At 63.1% G+C, this 21584-nt stretch overlaps 1 protein-coding gene across 1 annotated transcript in view; it reads left to right on the top strand.

Moving 5' to 3' along the window:
- Nucleotides 1–6517: 6517 nt before the first annotated feature.
- The window catches only part of SYT3 (synaptotagmin 3), a 32970-nt gene continuing 17903 nt past the window's right edge, over nt 6518–21584 (top strand). The window contains 7 exon segments of the mRNA XM_069777772.1: nt 6518–6627; nt 10309–10465; nt 14190–14349; nt 17888–18144; nt 18146–18288; nt 19429–19579; nt 19581–19964. Coding sequence (XP_069633873.1) covers nt 14196–14349; nt 17888–18144; nt 18146–18288; nt 19429–19579; nt 19581–19964 — 1089 coding nt within the window. The 5' untranslated portion in view covers nt 6518–6627; nt 10309–10465; nt 14190–14195.

The following is a 21584-nucleotide window of genomic DNA, read 5'->3' as shown; positions in this document are numbered from 1 at the left end:
CCCCCCTCCCCGGGGCAGGGGACACCCGGCACGAGTGCACGAGCCGGGCACACGCGTGTGCAAGGGGACCGGCGCGTGCAGGGAGCGGCACGCGTGTGCACGGCTGGGGTCGGCCTTTGCACGCCCGCTTGGGGGCTCGCACGGCTGGCGCGCGTGCAAATCGCACGGCTGGGGGGGGGCTGACCCCGTGCGTGCACGGCTCCCGCGCGTGCGAGTTGCACGTGTGCGGCGGTCGCCTGCGTGCAGCGATTGCGTGTGTGCGAAGAGCTGGTGTGCGCTGATGGCGCGCGTGCGAAAGGCGCACGGGCGCTGAGCGCGTGAGTGGCGCGTGTGCGTTGATTGCGCGTGTGCAAGGATCGCGCACGTGCAAGCTGCAGGCGCGGACTGACTGCGCGTGTGCAAGGCTCGCGTGTGTTTGAATTGCATGCGTGCAAATCGCACGTGGGCACTGCCTGCGCGTGTGCATGGCTCATGCGTGTGCACGGACTGTTTTGCACGGGGCCCGTCTGCAACCGTTGCACCGATTGCACGTGTGCACGGTTCACGCGTGTGCATCGGTCGTGTGTGTGTGTGCACTGATTGTGTGCGTGAACGGGTGGCGCGTGCTCATGCCGGGCCCACGTGCAACAGTTGTGCATGTGCACGGGTTGCACACGTGTGTGGGTGTGTGGTGATAGCGTGTGTGCACGGAGGCAGGCGTGCGTGGGGGTGCGTGTGCCGCTTGTGCTTGTGTCACGCTTGCACGCGCATGCACACATGTGAGTGTGTTCCCATGTGGGCACACGTGCAACAGGAGCCGTGCACACGCGTGCTTTCCCATCTACGCACACACATGTGTTCCCAATGATGCACATGTGCCCTTGCACACGCATGTGCCCTTGCACACGTGCCCCTCCACACACCCCTCCCCATGCACACACATTCCCTGGCATACACACTTGTGCCCTTGCACACACAGGCACATCCCCGTGCATACCCAACAGTGCCCTTGCACACACACGTGCACACATGCATGCACACGCATGTGCCGTTGCACACCCCCCCATGCACTCCCCATTCCCTTGCACACACACGTGTCCGTGTGCACTCGTGCATCCCTGTGCGCATGTCCCTTGCACACCCCCACGTGCCCTTGCACACACACAGCTCCGTGCACTCCCCCTTCCCTTGCACGCACGTCCCCATGTGCACACGCACGTGCCCTTTCACACATACATGCACTCATGCTCCTTGCACACATATGTGCCCCTTGCACACCCACACTTGTGCCCTCGCACAGACACGCACGCAGCCCACACACACCCACCCCTTGCACACACACATGTCCCTTACACCCACACTTGTGCCCCTGCACACCCACAGTGCCCTTGCACACACACGCACACATGCCCCTTGCACTCACACTTGTGCCCCTTGCACACGCATGTGCCCCATGCACCCACACTTGTGCCCCTGCACACCCACAGTGCCCTTGCACACCCACATGCACACTTGTGCCCTTGCACACACACACGCAAGCGCGCCCCTCACACACACACACTTGTGCCCGTGCACACACACTCCCCTATGTGCCCCTTGCACACCCACCCACGTGCCCTCATATCCACACATGCACACGTGCCGCGCGCACACACGCAGTTATGCCCTTGCACATCCAGGTACCCCTTGCACACACACTTGTGCCCCGTCACACCCATGTGCCCCTTGCACACCCCCTTCCACGTGCCCCTTGCAGCCGCCCCACATGCCCTTGCACACACACACACACGTGCCCCTTGTAGACACACTTGTGCCCTTGCGCACCCACGTGCCCTTGCACACCCACATACACACATGCCCCATGCACACCCAGCCCCTCCACGTGCCCCTCGCACAAACGCCGACGTGCCCCTTGCACACACAACCATGTGCCCCTTGCACACACCCACATACACTTATGCCCTTGCACATCCACGTGCCCCTTGAACACCCAAATACACACTTGTGCCCTTGCACACCCACATCCCCTCGCACACCCCCACACACCCACGTGCCCCTTGCACACCCACTTGTGCCCTTGCACACCCACATCCCCTCGCACACCCACATACACCCACGTGCCCCTTGCACACACACTTGTGCCCTTGCACACCCACATCCCCTCGCACACCCACACACCCCCCACGTGCCCCTTGCACACCCACGTGCCCCTTGCACACCCACTTGTGCCCTTGCACACCCACATCCCCTCGCACACCCACACACACCCACGTGCCCCTTGCACACCCACGTGCCCCTTGCACACCCACATCCCCTCGCACACCCACATACACCCACGTGCCCTCGCACACACACTTGTGTCCTTGCACACCCACATCCCCTCGCACACCCACACCCACGTGCCCCTTGCACACCCACGTGCCCCTTGCACACACTTGTGCCCTCGCACACCCCCACGTGCCCCTTGCACACCCACACGCACATTTGTGCCCTCGCACACCCACGTGCCCCCCCCACGTGCCCCTCGCACACACACTTGTGCCCTCGCACACCCACCCCTCCCCCCCGCATGCACACGTGACCCCCCGCCCCTCCCCCCCCCGGCCTCGGCCGTCTCTAAGGGCTCTCGTGTCGTCGCGCCTCGCCCCGCCCCCCGCCCCGCCCCCTCCGAGGCAACGACCAATCACACGAATGTCTTCCAATGCCCCGCCCACCCCCCCCGCCCCGCCCCCCACCTGGGTCCCCTCCGGGGGGGGGAGGGGGGGGACCCCCCCAAATACACTGTGACCCCAGCGGGGAGGGGGGCAATTAGGCTCTAATTAACCCCCCCGGGGCTTAATTAACCCCCCCGGGTTTATTTACCCCTCCCCCAGGGCTTAATTACACCCCCCCGGGCTTAATTACTCCCCCCCCCGGGCTAAATTACCCCCCCCTCGGGTTTAATTACCCCCCCCGGGGCTTAATTACCCCCCCCAGGGTTTAATTATCCCCCCCTGGGGCTTAATTGCCCCCCCTCCGGGTTTAATTACCCCCCCCGGGGTTTAATTATCCCCCCCTGGGGCTTAATTGCCCCCCCCCGGGTTTAATTATCAACCCCCGGGGCTTAATTACCCCCCCAGGGTTTAATTATTCCCCCCCCCGGGGCTTAATTACCCCCCCCGGGGCTTAATTAACCCCCCCCGGGTTTAATTACCCCCCCCCCAATATAGAAAGGCCCCCCCCTCCCCCCCCAGGTCCCAGGTGCCCCTCCCCCCCCGGCCGCCCCTCCCCCCGCTCCGCCGGCGCTGCCCCTCCCCCCGCTCCCCCCCCCCCGGTGTATAAAGGATCGGGTGTAATTAATTAACGACTTAATTACCGGATTTTATTTGCAAATATAAAGTATCGGAGAAAGAGCCCCCCCTCCCCCCCGCGTGTGCAAGGCTGAGTGTGCAAAGGGGCGGGCGAGGGGGGTGGGTGTGCAAGGGGGGGCGAGTGTGCAAGGGGGTGAGTGTGCAAGGCTGAGTGTGCAAAGGGGCGGGCGAGGGGGTGGGTGTGCAAGGGGGGCGAGTGTGCAAGCGGGTGTGCAAAGGGGGTGGGTGTGCAAAGGGGCGTGTGGGAGGGGTGGGCGTGTAAAGGGGCGTGCAAAGGGGCGTGCAAGGGGTGGGCGTGTGAAGGGGGTGAGTGTGCGAAGGGGGGTGAGTGTGCAAAGGGGCTTGTGAGGGTCGATGGGCGTGCAAAGGGGTGGGTGAGGGTGGGTAGGCGTGCAAAGGAGTGTGCATGGGGGCTCGGGGGGCACGTGAGAGTGGGTGCGTGTGCAAAGGGGCGTGCAAGGGATGATGGGTGTGCAAAGGGACGTTTGGGAGGGTGGATGAGAGTGCAAAGGGGCGTGCGAGGACGGGTGGGTGTGCAAAGGGGGTGAGTGTGCAAATGGGCGTGCGGGGGGTGCAAAGGGCGGGTGGGAGGGTGGGTGAGTGTGCGAGGGGCGTGCGAGGGTCGATGGGTGTGCAAAGGGGGGTGGGTGTGCAAAGGGGCGTGTGAGGGGGCACGGGTGGGCACGGGGGTGTGCGAGAGTGGGTGCGTGTGCAAAGGGGCGTGCGAGGGTCGGTGGGTGTGCAAAGGGGCGTGCGAGGGTGGGTAGGCGTGCAAAGGAGCGTGCATGGGGGCACGGGTGGGCACGGGGAGTGTGAGAGTGGGTGCTTGTGCAAACAGGCGTGCGAGGGTTGATGGGTGTGCAAAGGGGTGTGCGAGGGTGGGTGAGTGGGCAAAGGGGCGTGCGGGACGGTGGGTGAGTGTGCAAAGGGGCGTGCAAATGGGGAGGGGCGGGCGAGGGTGGGTGCTCGAGCGTGCAAAAAGGGGCGTGCAACGGCGAACGGGCGTGCAAAAGGGGCGGTGCACCACGGAGCTCCTCCCGCTCCCCCTCAAGCCCCGCCCCCTCGGTGGGACGCAGCGGCGGGGAGCCACGCCCCCTCCTCGGGCACGCCTCGGACGAGCCACGCCCCCCCTCCGGGGGCGGAGCCGGTCGGGCCCCGCCCCCTCTCTAGAGACCACGCCTCCTCTCTAGAGGCCCCCGCCCCCCTCCCTGGAGGCCACGCCCCCTCTAGCCCTCCCCATTCCCCCCCTCTCCCTATAGGGTCTCCCCCATGGCCCCTCCCACCCCATAGGGGCCCCCCCCATAGGGACCCCCCCCCTCTATGGGGACCCCCCATAGGTGCCCCCCCCCCATAGGGACCCCCGTATAAGGGTGCCCCCCCCCATGGGTGCCCCCCCCCCCATAGGGACCCCTCTATAGGTGCGTGCCCCCCCCCCAGGGACCCCCTATAGTTATAGTCCCCCCCATATGTGCCCCCCCCAGGGACCCCCAATATTTATTTATGCCCCCCATAGGTGCCCCCCATAGGTGCCCCCCCCATATGCCCCCCCCAGAGACCCCCAATACTTATGCCCCCCTTATGTGCCCCCCCAGAGACCCCCTATATTTATGCCCCCCCCATAGGTGTTCCCCTATATGTCCCCCCCCGGAGACCCCTTATATTTATGTGCCCCCATATGTGCCCCCCCAGGGACCCCCAATATTTATGCCCCCCCACAGACAACCCCAATATTTTTAGGCCCCCATATGTCCCCCCCCCCAGAGACCCCCTATATTTATTCCCCCCCCAGTGACCCCCCTATATTTATTCCCCCCCATAGACACCCCCAATATTTACGTGCCCCCATATGTGCCCCCCCACAGACACCCCCAATATTTATGTCCTCCATATAGACCCCATATATTTATGCCCCCCCCAGGGACCCCTTATATTTATGCCCCCCCATATGTGCCCCCCCCAGGGACCCCCAATATTTTTACCCCCCATATGTCCCCCCCATAGAGACCCCCAATATTTATGCCCCCCCCAGAGACGCCCAATATTTATGCCCCCCCATATGTCCCCCCATATGTCCCCCCCATATGTCCCCCCAATATTTATGCCCCCCCATATGTGCCCCCCCCCAGGGACCCCCAATATTTATTTCCCCCCATAGAGACCCCCAATATTAATCCCCCCCCATAGGGACCCCCAATATTTATGCCCCCCCGGGACCCCCAAAATTTATGCCCCCCCATATATGCCCCCCACAGAGACCCCCAATACTTATGCCCCCCATATGTGCCCCCCCCCAGAGACCCCATATATTTATGCCCCCCATAGGGACCCCCAATATTTATGCCCCCCCCGGGACCCCCAATATTTATGCCCCCCCATATATGCCCCCCCACAGAGACCCCCAATACTTATGCCCCCCATATGTGCCCCCCCCAGAGACCCCATATATTTATGCCCCCCATAGGGACCCCCAACATTTATGCCCCCCCATAGGTGCCCCCCCCAAGGACCCCCAATATTTATGCCCCCATATGCCCCCCCACATAGAGACCCCCTATACTTATGCCCCCCCCATATGTCCCCCCCCCAGGGACCCCCAATATTTATGCCCCTCCCATAGGTGCCCCCCCCATAGAGACCCCATATATTTATGCCCCCCATATGCCCCCCCCAGGGACCCCCAATATTTATGCCCCCCCATCACCCCCCCCGAGACCCCCAATATTTCTGCCCCCCCAGGGACCCCCCTATATTCATTCCCCCCCATATGTCCCCCCAATATTTTTACCCCCCCACATGTCCCCCCCATAGAGACCCCCAATATTTATGCCCCCCCATTATGTGCCCCCCCATAAAGACCCCCAATATTTATGCCCCCCCATTATGTGCCCCCCCATAAAGACCCCCAATATTTATGCCCCCCCCGTGCCCCCCCCATAAAGCCCCCATATATTTATGCCCCCCCAGGGACCCCCAATATTTTTACCCCCCCCCATAGAGACCCCCAATATTCCCCCCCCGCCCCCCCCCGCCCCCCCCCGCCCCCTGGCGGCGTCGCGCGGACACCGCCCCCCCTCGGCACCTGCCGACACCGGGAAAAGCCGCTTCGGCTCCTTTCGGCTCCATTCGGCTCCGTTCGGGCCGGTTCGGGAGGGTTCGGGTCGGTTCGGTTTTTTTTTTTTTTTTTTTTTTTCCCCCCTCGGGTCGAGCCGTTGACTCTCGGCGACGTTCGGGTCGGTTCGGAAACGTTCGGGCTGGTTCGGCTGTTCTCGGCCCGGCTCGGCTCGGCTCGGTACGGCAGGTGAGAGCGGGCCCGGCCGGGGAACCCGGGCGCTCTGAGGGGGGGGGGGGGGAGGCAGATTTGGGGGGGCTGGGGGCAGATTTGGGGGGGGGGGAGGTGGGGGGGGCAGGTCTGGGGGGTAGGTTGGGGGGGCAGGGTTTGGGGGGGGCTCGTTTGGAGGGGGAGGCTGGGGGAGGGGGGAAAATTTGGGGGGGGGGCAGGTTGGGGGGTAGGTAGGCCTTGGGGTACGGGGCGGGGGGGGCAGTTGGGGGGGGCTGGTGTGGGGGGGTGGGTTTGGGGGTGCAGGAAGGAGGGGAAGGTTTTGGGGGGGTGGTTTGGGGGGGGAGGATTTGGGGGGCGAGTAGTGGGGGGCAGGTTTGGGGGGCAGGTCTGTGGGGCTGGTTTTGGGGGGGGCAGGAATGAGGGGCAGGTGTGGGGGGGGCTGGTTTGGGGGGGGCTGGTTTGGGGGTACAGGGCTGAGAGGGGGAAAATGTGGGGCAAGTATTGGGGGGCTGGTTTGGGGGGGCAGGAATGAGGGGCAGGTTTATGTGGGGCTGGTTTGGGGGGGCTGGTTTGGGGGTACAGGAATGAGGGGCAGGTTTTGGGGGGCTGGTTTGGGGGGGCTGGTTTGGGGGTACAGGAATGAGGGGCAGGTTTTGGGGGGCTGGTTTGGGGGGGGCTGGTTGGGGGTACAGGAATGAGGGGCAGGTTTTGGGGGGCTGGTTTGGGGGGGCTGGTTTGGGGGTACAGGAATGAGGGGCAGGTCTGGGGGGGGCTGGTTTGGGGGTACAGGGCTGAGAGGGGGAAAATGTGGGGCAAGTATTGGGGGGCTGGTTTGGGGGGGCAGGAATGAGGGGCAGGTTTATGTGGGGCTGGTTTGGGGGGGCTGGTTTGGGGGTACAGGAATGAGGGGCAGGTTTTGGGGGGCTGGTTTGGGGGGGCTGGTTTGGGGGTACAGGAATGAGGGGCAGGTCTGGGGGGGCTGGTTTGGGGGTACAGGGCTGAGAGGGGGAAAATGTGGGGCAAGTATCGGGGGGCTGGTTTGGGGGGGCTGGTTTTGGGGTACGGGAATGAGGGGCTGGTTTGGGGGGGCAGGTCTGTGGGGCTGGTTTGGGGGGGCAGAATTGTGGGGCTGGTTTGGGGGGGCTGGTTTTGGGGGGGCAGGTCTGTGGGGCAGGTTTTGGGGTACAGGACTGAGGGGCAGGTTTATGTGGGGCTGGTTTGGGGGTACAGGGCTGGGAGGGGTACGTATGTGGGGCAATTTTTGGGGGGCAGGTTTGGGGTACCAGATCTGTGGGGCAGGTTTTGGGGTACAGGACTGAGGGGCAGGTCTGGGGGGGGCTGGTTGGGGGTACAGGGCTGAGAGGGGGGAAATGTGGGGCAAGTATCGGGGGGCTGGTTTGGGGAGGCTGGTTTTGGGGTACAGGAATGAGGGGCAGGTTTTGGGGGGCTGGTTTGGGGGGGCAGGTCTGTGGGGCAGGTTTGGGGGTACAGGAATGTGGGGCAGGTTTATGTGGGGCTGGTTTGGGGGGGCAGGTCTGTGGGGCTGGTTTTGGGGGGGGCAGGAATGAGGGGCAGGTGTATGGGGGGCTGGTTTGGGGGGGCTGGTTTGGGGGTACAGGGCTGGGAGGGGTACATATGTGGGGCAATTTGGGGGGGGCAGGTTTGGGGTACCAGATCTGTGGGGCAGGTTTTGGGGTACAGGACTGAGAGGCCGGTCTATGGGGGGCAGGTTTGGGGGTGCAGGAATGAGGGGCAGGTTTATGTGGGACAGATTTGGGGGGGCAGGTCTGTGGGGCAGGTTTGGGGGTACAGGGCTGGGGGGCAGGTCTGGGGGGGCTGGTTGGGGGTACAGGGCTGAGAGGGGGAAAATGTGGGGCAAGTATTGGGGGGCTGGTTTGGAGGGGCTGGTTTTGGGGTACAGGAATGAGGGGCTGGTTTGGGGGGCAGGTCTGTGGGGCAGGTTTGGGGGTACAGGGCTGGGAGAGGCAATTATTGGGGGGCTGGTTTGGGGGGGCAGGTCTGGGGGGCAGGTTTTGGGGGGGCAGGAATGAGGGGCAGGTCTGGGGGGGCTGGTTTGGGGGTACAGGGCTGAGAGGGGGAAAATGTGGGGCAAGTATTGGGGGGCTGTTTTGGGGGGGCTGTTTTGGGGGTACGGGAATGTGGGGCAGGTTTATGTGGGACAGGTTTGGGGGCAGGTCTGTGGGGCTGGTTTGGGGGGGCAGAATTGTGGGGCTGGTTTGGGGGGGCTGGTTTTGGGGTACAGGAATGAGGGGCAGGTTTTGGGGGGCTGGTTTGGGGGGCAGGTGTGTGGGGCAGGTTTTGGGGTACAGGACTGAGGGGCAGGTTTATGTGGGGGCTGGTTTGGGGGGGCAGGTTTGTGGGGGTGGATTTGGGGTACAGGAATGAGGGGCCGGTTCATGGGGGGCAGATGTGGGGGGGGCAAGTCTGTAGGGCAGGTTTTTGGGGTGCAGGACTGGGGGGGAGCAGGGCCTTTGCAGTGGGGCAGAGCTGGGGGGGGGGCTGTAATGTCGGGGAGGGGGGCAGGTTTGGGGGGGGGTTCCCCCTTCAGTGGGGCAGATCTGGGGGTGCAGAGGTGGATATGGGGGGGGCTGTAAAGCAGGGAGGGGGGGCACTGTCCTGGGGGGGGGGGCAGATTTGGGGGTGCAGGGGCAGATCTGGGGGGAAGGGGGTTGCCCTGTGCTGGGGGAAGGGGCAGTTCTGGGGGGGCTGGGGGCAATTGTCAACCTTGGAGAGGGGCAGTTGTGGGGCTGGGGGGGGCAGCTGTGGGGGTCGTGGGGGGCAGTTGTGGGGCTGGGGGGGTCAGTTGTGGGGCCGGAATGCAGCTGTGGGGCTGGGGGGGGCAGCTGTGGGGCTGGGGGGGCAGCTGTGGGTGTCGTGGGGGTCAGTTGTGGGGCTTGGGGGGGCAGCTGTGGGTGTCGTGGGGGGCAGTTGTGGGGCTGGGGGGGGGCAGTTGTGGGGCTGGGGGTTCAGTTGTGGGGCTGGAGGGGTCAGCTGTGGGTGTCGTGGGGGCAGTTGTGGGGCTGGGGGGGCAGTTGTGGGGGTCGTGGGGGGCAGTTGTGGGGCTGGGGGGCAGCTGTGGGGGCCGTGGGGGTCAGTTGTGGGGCTGGGGGGGCAGTTGTGGGGGTCGTGGGGGGCAGTTGTGGGGCTGGGGGCAGCTGTGGGTGTCGTGGGGGTCAGTTGTGGGCCTGGGGGGTCAGTTGTGGGGCTGGGGGGGGCAGCTGTGGGGCTGGGGGGCAGCTGTGGGGGTCGTGGGGGGCAGTTGTGGGGCTGGGGGGGGGCAATTGTGGGTCTAGAGGGGGCAGTTGTGGGGCTGGGGGGTAGTTGTGGGTCTTGGGAGGGGCACTTGTGGGGCTGGGGGTCCCTGGGTGTGGATACACTTGGGGGCAGCCCCCTTGCTGTGCAGGGGATGGTGAAACCCCCCCTCGCACGAGAGCTGGGGGGGGGCTCTCCAGAAGGCCTGGGTCATCCCCCCCCCCCGCGGGTTTCCCTCGTGCGACGCTGTGCGGAGGCGGCCGCGGCAGCCGTGCGCGGGGGTGGCACGACGAGCGTGCGAGGGGGAGGGGGTGGCGTTCACACCTCTCGTGCATCGCACGAGGGGGCTGGGGGGGGGGGAGCACACCCAGGCGTCTGCCCCCCACACACACTCCCCCCCCCCCCAAAACACGTCTCTTCCCACAGGTCGCCGTCGCACGAGGGACACCCCCCCTCCGCCGCTCGTGAGCTCACGGCCCTCGTGCCGCATGGCCCAGTCTGGCCCCCGCCTTGCACACGTGCCCCCCCCCGGGCACCGCTGACCCCCCCCCCCAAAAAGCCCCGCCGAGGAGCCGCCCAGCAGGTGATGCCGTCGCACGAGGGCTCGCACGAGGGCTCGGGAGGGGGGGAGAGGGTGTGCATGGCTGTCGCACGAGGCGGGGGGGGGTGTCCGCGTGGTAGGGGGGGGCGGTTGTGAGCAGGGGGACGTGGGCGGTTGGGTTTGCACGCGCGCAGTGCTGCGTGAGCACGCTTGTGAGCATAAGCGCTGCGCTGGCACGAGCGTGTGCACACTTGTGAGCACAACCCCCTGCACGCTCACAGCCCTGCGCACGCTCGTGAGCGCAAGCGTGTGCGCTCAGGAGCGCAGGTGTGTGCACACTCATGAGCACAACCTCGTGCACGCTCATGAGCACAAGCATGTGCACAATTACGAGCCCAATTAAGTGCGCAAGCACAACTGTGCACAATTGCGAGCACAAGCATGTGCACAATCACAAGCATGACCCGATGCACTATCCGAACCCTGTGCACTAGCACAAGCACCATCACACTCACCCCACGCACACTCGTGAGCATAATTGGGCACAAGCACGTGCACAATCACACTCATAAGCCCATGCACACCCGTGAGTACGATTGTGCACAATCACAAGCATAAGCAGATTCACGATCACAACCCCACACACACTTGTGAGCACAAGCATGTGCACTACCATGAGCACATGCACATTCACAATCACACCCATGACCCCGCACACGCTTGTGAGCACAAGCACATGCGCTGTCACAAGTACGTGCACGTTCACAACCCCATGCACACTTTTGAGCACAATTGTGCACAATCATGAGCGCGTGCAAGTTCACAATCACACTCATGAGCACAAGCATGTGCACAATCATGACCACACACATGTTCACAAACCCCACGCACACTTCTGAGCATAATGGCGCATGATCACGTGCACGTTCACAATCACACTTGTGACCCCACACATGCTCATGACCACAAGCACATGCACAATCATGAGCATATGCACGTTCACAACCCCACGGACACTCGTGAGCACAAGCACATGCACAATCACGAGCATACGCGTGTTCATGAGCATACTTACGCTTGTGAGCACAAGGACGTGCGCTATCGCGAGCACGCGCATGTTCACAACCCTGCTCACACTCGTGAACACGAGCACGCGCACTATCACGACCACACGCATGTTCACAACCCTGCTCACACTCGTGAGCGCAAGCACGTGCACTGTTGCAAGCATGCGTGCGTTCACAACCCTGCTCACACTCATGAGCACAAGCGCGTGCACAACCCCATGCACACTCGTGAGCACATGCATGTGCACTATCACCAGCATAAGCATGTTCACACCCCTGTGCATGCTCCTGAGCACAAGCACGTACACAATCGTGAGCATGTGCACGTTCTCAATCCCGCGCACGCTCGTGAGCCCAATAACGCACGATGCTGAGCGTGTGCACATTCACAATCACACTCGCAACCCTGCATACACTCGTGAGCACAAGCACGAGCATACGCACGTTCGTGAGCATACGCACGCTCGTGAGCACAAGCACGTACACTATCACGAGCACACGTGTTCACAACCCTGCTCACACTCGTGAGCACAAGCATGTGCACTATTGCGAGCACATGCACGTTCACACCCCCGCACACGCTCCTGAGCACAAGCACGTACACAACCATGAGGATGTGCACATTCACTATCCCGCGCACGCTCGTGAGCCCAATAGTGCATGATCCTGAGCACGTGCACGTTCACAGTCGCACTCGGGACCCTGCGCACGCTCCTGAGCACAAGCATATGCACAATCACAAGCATATTCAAGTTGACGAGCATATGCATGCTTGTGAGCACAAGCACGTGCACTGTCGTGAGCACATGCATGTTCACAACCCTGCTCACCCTCATGAGCACAAGCACGTGCACTATCACGAGCACACACATGTTCACAACCCTGCTCACACTCGTGAGCACAAGCATGTGCACTATCACAAGCACACACAAGTTCACACCCCTGCTCACACTTGTGAGCACAAGCACGTGCACAGTCACCAGCATAAGCATCTTCACACCCCCGTGCACACTCATGAGCACAAGCACGTGTGCTATCACGAGCACACGTGTTCACAACCCTGCTCACCCTCATGAGCACAAGCACATGCACTATCATGAGCACACACATGTTCACAACCCTGTGCACACTCATGAGCACAAGCATGTGCACTATCACGAGCACGTGCATGTTCACAACCCTGCTCGTGCTCGTGAGCACAAGCATGTGCACTATCACCAGCATAAGCACGTTCACAACCCTGCTTACCCTTGTGAGCACAAGCATGTGCACTGTCATGAGCACATGTGTTCACAACCCTGCTCACACTTGTGAGCACAAGCACGTGTGCTATCGCAAGCGCACACATGTTCACAACCCTGCTAACCCTCGTGAGCACAAGCACGTGCACAATCACCAGCATAAGCGCGTTCACAACCCCATGAACACTTGTGAGCACAAGCACGTGCGCTATCGCGAGCACACGTGCATTCGCACCCCCGCTCACCCTCGTGAGCACAAGCACGTGCACTGTCATGAGCACACGAGTGTTCACACCCCTGCGCACGCTCGTGAGCACAAGCACGTGCGCTACCGCGAGCACACGCGCGTTCGCACCCCCGCTCACCCTCGTGAGCACAAGCACGTGCGCTACCGCGAGCACACGCGCGTTCGCACCCCCGCTCACCCTCGTGAGCACAAGCACGTGCGCTACCGCGAGCACACGCGCGTTCGCACCCCCGCTCACCCTCGTGAGCACAAGCACGTGCGCTACCGCGAGCACACGCGCGTTCGCACCCCCGCTCACCCTCGTGAGCACAAGCACGTGCGCTACCGCGAGCACACGCGCGTTCGCACCCCCGCTCACCCTCGTGAGCACAAGCACGTGCGCTACCGCGAGCACACGCGCGTTCGCACCCCCGCTCACCCTCGTGAGCACAAGCACGTGCGCTACCGCGAGCACACGCGCGTTCGCACCCCCGCTCACCCTCGTGAGCACAAGCACGTGCGCTACCGCGAGCACACGCGCGTTCGCACCCCCGCTCACCCTCGTGAGCACAAGCACGTGCGCTACCGCGAGCACACGCGCGTTTGCACCCCCGCTCACCCTCGTGAGCACAAGCACGTGCACTATCGCGAGCACACGTGCATTCACACCCCTGCTCACCCTCGTGAGCACAAGCACGTGCACTGTCATGAGCACACGAGTGTTCACACCCCTGCGCACGCTCGTGAGCACAAGCACGTGCGCTACCGCGAGCACACGCGCATTTGCACCCCCGCTCACCCTCGTGAGCACAAGCACGTGCGCTATCGCGAGCACATGTGCATTCACACCCCTGCTCACCCTCGTGAGCACAAGCACGTGCACTGTCATGAGCACACGAGTGTTCACACCCCTGCGCACGCTCGTGAGCACAAGCACGTGCGCTACCGCGAGCACACGCGCGTTTGCACCCCCGCTCACCCTCGTGAGCACAAGCACGTGCGCTACCGCGAGCACACGCGCGTTCGCACCCCCGCTCACCCTCGTGAGCACGAGCGCCTGCGCAGCCGCGAGCGTGAGCCCCGTTCACCGTCGCGCTGGCGACACCCGCGCGCTCCCTCCGGTGCACGAGCGCGTGCCCCGTCGCCGGCCTCGACGCGTTCCCGACCCCCCCGCGGCCCGCCGTCCCCGGGCGTGCGAGGCGAGCGTGCGAGGGGGCTCCGCTGGTGCGCAGGCGGCCATGTCGGGGGACTACGAGGAGGACGTGTGCCGCAGCGCCCTGCGCCTGGTGCAAGAGCTCTGCTTCGCCCCCCGCGCCCGCCCCCCCCACGACAAGTGCCTCGAGTTCACCGACCTCCTGCGCCACCGCGGCCACCCCCGGCCCTCCGACGCCGGTCAGCACCCGAACCCCCCCCCCAAAAGGGATGGGACCCCCCCCCCAAGGGATGGGACCCCCCCCAAAAGGATGGGACCCCCCCAAAAGGCATGGGACCCCCCCCAAGGGATGGGACCCCCCCCAAAGGGATGGGACCTCCCAAGGCATGGGACCCCCCCAAGGGATGGGACACCCCTAAAGGCATGGGACCCCCCCCCCAAGGGATGGGACCCCCCCCCAAGGGATGGGACACCCCCAAAGGGATGGGACACCCCAAAAGGCATGGGACCCCCCCCAAGGGATGGGACCCCCCCCCCAAGGGATGGGACACCCCCAAAGGGATGGGACCTCCCAAGGCATGGGACCCCCCCAAAGGGATGGGACCCCCCCCAAAGGCATGGGACCCCCCCCCAAGGCATGGGACCCCACCCAAGGGATGGGACCCCCCCCAAGGCATGGGAACCCCCCCCCCAAGGCATGGGACCCCCCCAAGGGATGGAAGCCCCCCAAAGGGATGTGACCCCCCCCAAAGGCATGGGACCCCACCCAAGGGATGGGACCCCCTGCAAGGCATGGGAACCCCCCCAAAAGGCATGGGACCCCCCCCCCCAAGGGATGGGACCCCCCCAAAGGGATGGGACCCCCCCCCAAGGCATGGGAACCCCCCCAAAGGGATGGGACCCCCCCCAAGGGATGGGACCCCCCCCCCAAGGCATGGGACCCCCCCAAGGATGGGACCCCCCAAGGGATGGGACACGCCCAAAGGGATAGGACACCCCAAAAGGCACAGGACCCCCCCCCAAGGCATGGGACCCCCCCAAGGATGGGACCCCCCCAAAGGCATGGGACCCCCCCAAGGGATGGGACCTCCCAAGGATGGGACCCCCCCAAAGGCATGGGATCCCCCCCCAAGGGATGGGACCCCCCCCAAGGGATAGGACACCCCCCCAAGGGATGGGACCTCCCAAGGCATGGGACCCCCCCAAAGGGATGGGACCCCCCCAAAAGGCATGGGACCCCCCCAAGGGATGGGACACCCCAAAAGGCACGGGACCCCCCCCAAGGCATGGGACCCCCCCAAGGATGGGACCCCCCCAAGGGAGGGACACCCCCAAAGGGATGGGACACCCCCAAAAGGGATGGGACCCCCCCCAAAGGATAGGACCCCCCCAAAGGGATGGGACCCCCCAAAAGGGATGGGACCCCCCCACCAAGGCATGGGCCCCCCCCCCAAGGGAGAGGACACCCCCAAAGGGATGGGACACCCCAAAAGGCATGGGACCCCCCCCCAAAGGGATGGGACCCCCCCCAAAGGCATGGGACCCCCCCAGGGACAGGACACCCCCAATGACAGGACCACCCAAAGGCATGGGACCCCCCCCCAAGAGATGGGACCCCCCCAGGGACAGGAGACCCCCAAGGAATGGGACCCTCCAAAGGCATGGGACCCCCCCCCACCAAGGGATGGGACCCCCCCAAGGATGGCACCCCCCAAAAGTCATGGGGCCCCCCCCAGGGACGGGACCCCCATGGAATGGGACACCCCCCCTAGAGAACAGCCCCCCCCCCCCCCCGCTGTGGGATGGTGTCGCGCCCCCCCCCCGATTTGGGGGGGCTGAGGGGGGGGCAGGGAGTCCAGGAGGGTGATGGGGCACCCATGTCCCACATTTGGGGACCCCCAGGGGGGTGGTGGGACCCTCGGGTGGGTTTTGGGGACCCTCAGGTGGGTGGTGGGGACCCCAGGAGGGTTTTGGGGACCCCCAGGAGGATGATGGGGACCCCAAGTGGGTGAGGGGACCCCAGAAGGGTGTTGGGTGCCTCGGGTTTTAGGGACCCCCCAGGAGGGTTTTAGGGACCCCCAGGAGGGTGGTGGGACCCCAGGAGGGTGCTGGGTCCCTCCAGCGGGTTTGGGGGACCCCCAGGAGGGTTTTAGGGACCCCAAGAGGGTGACAGGGACCCCAGGAGGGTGCTGGGGACCCCAAGAGGGTGCTGGATCCTTCGGGTGGGTTTTGGGGACCCCCAGGAGGATGATGGGGACCCCAGGTGGGTGGTGGGACCCCAAAAGGGTGTTGGGTGCCTCAGGTGGGTTTTAGGGACCCCCCCAGCAGGGTTTTATGGACCCCAAGAGGGTGCTGGGGACCCCAAGTGTGTTTTAGGGACCCCCAAGAGGGTGCTGGGGACCCCAGGAGGGTGCTGGGTCCCTTAGGTGGGTTTTGGGGACCCCCAGGAGGGTTTTAGGGCCCCCCAAGAGGGTGCCAGGGACCCCCAGGAGAGTTTTAGAGACCCCCCCAGGAGGGTGCCAGGGCCCCCAAGAAGATGGTGGGACCCCAAGAGGGTGCTGCTGACCCCAGGAGGGTGCTGGGTCCCTCGGGTGGGTTTTGGGGACCCCCAGGAGGGTGGTGGGACCCCAAAAGGGTGTTGGGTGCCTCAGGTGGGTTTGAGGGACCCCCAGGAGTGTTTTAGGGACCCCCAGGTGGGTGACAGGGACCCCAAAAACATGGTGGGACCCTGGGAGGGTGCTGGGTCCCTCGTGTGGGTTTTGGGGACCCCCAGGTGGGTGGTGGGGACGCCAGGAAGGTTTTGGGGACCCCCAGGAAGGTTTTAGGGCCCCCCAAGAGGGTTTTGGGGACCCCCAGGAGGGTTTTGGGGCCCCCCAGGCGGGTGCCAGGGCCCCCAAGAACATGGTGGGACCCCAAGAGGGTGCTGGTGACCCCGGGAGGGTGCTGGGTCCCTCGGGTGGGTTTTGGGGACCCCCAGGAGGATGATGGGGACCCCAGGTGGGTGAGGGGACCCCAGAAGGGTGTTGGGTGCCTCAGGTGGGTTTTAGGGACCCCCCAGGAAGGTGACAGGGACCCCAAGAGGGTTTTAGGGACCCCCAAGAGGTTGCTGGGTCCCTCGGGTGGGTTTTGGGGACCCCCAGGAGGGTTTTAGGGCCCCCCAGGTGGGTGCCAGGGCCCCCAAGAACATGGTGGGACCCCAAGAGGGTGCTGGTGACCCCAGGAGGGTGCTGGGTCCCTCGGGTGGGTTTTGGGGACCCCCAGCAGGATGATGGGGACCCCAGGTGGGTGGTGGGACCCCAGAAGGGTGTTGGGTGCCTCAGGTGGGTTTTAGGGACCCCCCAGGAAGGTGACAGGGACCCCAAGAGGGTTTTAGGGACCCCAGGAGGGTTTTAGGGACCCCCAGGTGGGTGACAGGGACCCCCAAGGGGTTGCTGGGTCCCTCGGGTGGGTTTTGGGGACCCCCAGGTGGGTGGTGGGGAGCCCAGGAAGGTTTTGAGGACCCCCAAGAACATGGTGGGACCCCAAGAGGGTGCTGCTGACCCCAGGAGGGTGCTGGGTCCCTCGGGTGGGTTTTGGGGACCCCCAGGTGGGTGGTGGGGCCCCCCAGGCGGGTGCCAGGGCCCCCAAGAACATGGTGGGACCCCAAGAGGGTGCTGGGTCCCTGGGGTGGGTTTTAGCCCCCTCCCCCTCAGGTTTTGGGGTCCCCCCCCGAAGTTTTACCCCCTCCCACCATTGGTGCCCCCCCCCCTTTTTTTTTTGTGTCCCCCCCCCCCCCAGAGGTGTCCGTCAGCCTGCTCTCCGTCATCGTCACCTTCTGCGGCATCGTGCTCCTGGGGGTCTCGCTCTTCGTCTCCTGGAAACTCTGCTGGGTCCCCTGGCGCCATAAGGGGGGGCCGGGGGCCCCCCCCCGAAAGGAACCCCCCCAAAGTGGAGGGGTTGCTTTCGGGGACCCCCTAAGCGAGCGAGGGGAGCCGGGGCCCGAACCCCCCCCCGAGCGCTGTTACCTGGACATGGGGCCTTGTCCTGAAGGGGGGGGGGCGGGCGCTTGGGCCCCCCCAGCTTCAAGGGACCCCCCAGGTGCCCCCCCAGGGTCCCCCTGAACTGGGGGGGGACGGGACGGGGACTGGGAGTCTGCCCAGTGCCCCCTCCCAGCAGCATGTGGTCGGGCTGGCCAGCAGGTAGGGACTGGGGGGGGGGAATGGGGACTGGGGGGGGGCGTGGGGGGACATGGGGTGGGGGGGATGTGGGGATGGGGACAGGGGACATGGGGGGGACGTGGGGGGGGGCACGGGGGGACATGGGGGGGACATGGGATGGGGCCAGGGGACATGGGGGGGGGGACATGGGATGGGGACAAGGGACATGGGGGGGGACATGGGGTGGGGGGGACGTGGGGATGGGGACAGGGGACATGGGGGGGACGTGGGGATTGGGGGACATGGGATGGGGCCAGGGGACATGGGGGGGGGACATGGGGGGGGGTGGGACACGGGATGGGGACAGGGGACATGGGGGGGGACATGGGGTGGGGGGGACGTGGGGATGGGGGGGCACAGGATGGGGACAGGGGACATGGGGGGGAGATGGGGGGGGTGACATGGGGACAGGGGACATGGGGGGGACATGGGGTGGGGGGGACGTGGGGATGGGGGGGCACAGGATGGGGACAGGGGACATGGGGGGGAGATGGGGGGGGTGACATGGGGATGGGGGGACATGGGGGGGGCATGGGGTGGGGGGGGACGTGGGGTGGGGGGGGACATGGGATGGGGACAAGGGACAGGGGGGGGTGACATGGGGGGACATGGGATGGGGGGGACGTGGGGATGGGGGGGCACAGGATGGGGACAGGGGACATGGGGGGGACATGGGGTGGGGGGGGACATGGGATGGGGACAAGGGGGAGACGTGGGGATGGGGGGGACATTGGGGGACATGGGATGGGGGGGTCATGGGGATGGGGACAGGGGACATGAGGGGGACATGGGGTAGGGGGGGACGTGGGGATGGGGGGACATGGGGACAGGGGGGACAGATGGGGACAGGGGACGTGGGGGGGGACATGGGGGGGGTGACATGGGGATGGGGGGGTGACAAGGGGATGGGGGGGGCACAGGATGGGGACAGCATGGGGACAAGGGACATGGGGGGGGCATGGGGTGGGGGGGGACATGGGGGGGGTTGTGGGGACGGGGGGTGAATTGGGGATGGGGGAACATGGGGGGGGCACAGAGTGACACGGGGGGGGGGATGTGACACGGGGACAAGGAGTGACCCCCCCCAACACCCCCCCCCCCCCCATTTTTTCCCCCTCCCAGCACCCCCCTCCTCCTCCCCGACGACAAACCCGACCAAAACCCGACGCACTTGGGCCAAATCCAACCGGAATTGTACCGGCCCGGCGAGGGCGAAACGGGGGGATTCAAAGGAGCCGGGGGGGGGGGCAAAGGGGGGACCCCCCCCCCAAAACTGCGGCCGCTTGAGCGTGGCTTTACGTTACGCCTACGGCTCCCAACAACTCGTCGTCCGCGTCCTCCGCGCTCTCGACCTGCCGGCCAAAGACGCCAACGGCTTTTCCGACCCTTACGTCAAAATCTACCTCTTGCCCGACCGGAAAAAAAAATTCCAGACGAAAGTGCATCGGAAAACCTTAAATCCCGTTTTCGACGAAACTTTTAGTTTCGGGGTCCCCTTCGGGGAGCTGCCGGCGCGGCGGTTGCATTTCAGCGTCTACGATTTCGATCGGTTTTCGCGGCACGATTTGATCGGGCAGGTGGTGCTGGATAATCTCCTGGAAGCGGCCGAGAGGGGACCCGACGTCCCCATCTGGAGGGACATCGTGGAGGGCAGCGGGGTGAGTGACACGGGGGGGGGGACGGACAGAAATTTGGGGAGGGGGGGGGCGAGGGATGGGAGGGATCGCGGGAAAATTTGCAGGGGGGTTATTCGCGGGAGGGTTGTCGCGGGTGCGTTCGGAGGAGATTTATTTGCAGAATTTGCAGGAGAAGGATTTGCAAAACAATTTGGAGGAGAATTATTTGCCGAATTTGCAGGAGAAGGATTTGCAAAAGAATTCGCTGCAGAATTAGTTGCAGAACTATTTGCAGGTGCATTTGCAGGAGAATTAGTTGCAGGAGAATGATTTGGAGGAGATTTATTTGCAGAATTTGCAGGAGAAGGATTTGCAAAAGAATTTGGAGGAGAATTATTTGCAGAATTTGCAGGAGAAGGATTTGCAAAAGAATTTGGAGGAGAATTATTTGCAGAATTTGCAGGAGAAGGATTTGCAAAAGAATTTGCTGCAGAATTAGTTGCAGAACTATTTGCAGGTGCATTTGCAGGAGAATTAGTTGCAGGAGAATTAGTTGCAGGAGAATTATTTGCAGGCGCATTTGCAGGAGAATGATTTGGAGGAGAATTATTTGGAGGAGATTTATTTGCAGAATTTGCAGGAGAAGGATTTGCAAAAGAATTTGGAGGAGAATTATTTGCAGAATTTGCAGGAGAAGGATTTGCAAAAGAATTTGCTGCAGAATTAGTTGCAGAACTATTTGCAGGTGCATTTGCAGGAGAATTAGTTGCAGGAGAATTAGTTGCAGGAGAATTATTTGCAGGCGCATTTGCAGGAGAATGATTTGGAGGAGAATTATTTGGAGGAGATTTATTTGCAGAATTTGCAGGAGAAGGATTTGCAAAAGAATTTGGAGGAGAATTATTTGCAGAATTTGCAGGAGAAGGATTTGCAAAAGAATTTGCTGCAGAATTAGTTGCAGAACTATTTGCAGGTGCATTTGCAGGAGAATTAGTTGCAGGAGAATTAGTTGCAGGAGAATTAGTTGCAGGCGCATTTGCAGGAGAATGATTTGGAGGAGAATTATTTGCAGAATTTGCAGGAGAATGATTTGCAAAAGAATTTGCAGGAGAATTATTTGCAGGAGAATTATTTGCAGGTGCATTTGCAGGAGAAGGATTTGCAAAAGAATTTGCTGCAGAATTAGTTGCAGAACTATTTGCAGGTGCATTTGCAGGAGAATTATTTGCAGGAGAATTAGTTGCAGGAGAATTATTTGCAGGCGCATTTGCAGGAGAATTATTTGCAGGAGAATGATTTGGAGGAGATTTATTTGCAGAATTTGCAGGAGAAGGATTTGCAAAAGAATTTGGAGGAGAATTATTTGCAGAATTTGCAGGAGAAGGATTTGCAAAAGAATTTGCTGCAGAATTAGTTGCAGAACTATTTGCAGGTGCATTTGCAGGAGAATTATTTGCAGGAGAATTAGTTGCAGGAGAATTATTTGCAGGTGCATTTGCAGGAGAATTATTTGCAGGAGAATGATTTGGAGGAGAATTATTTGCAGAATTTGCAGGAGAATGATTTGCAAAAGAATTTGGAGGAGAATTATTTGCAGAATTTGCAGGAGAAGGATTTGCAAAAGAATTTGCTGCAGAATTAGTTGCAGAACTATTTGCAGGT

This window comes from Haliaeetus albicilla, unplaced genomic scaffold (assembly GCF_947461875.1).
Source record: "Haliaeetus albicilla unplaced genomic scaffold, bHalAlb1.1 scaffold_175, whole genome shotgun sequence".
Classification (NCBI taxonomy): Eukaryota; Metazoa; Chordata; class Aves; order Accipitriformes; family Accipitridae; genus Haliaeetus; species Haliaeetus albicilla.
The sequence above is the reverse complement of the archived record's forward strand: the minus strand, read 5'-3'. Positions and strand labels throughout refer to the sequence as shown.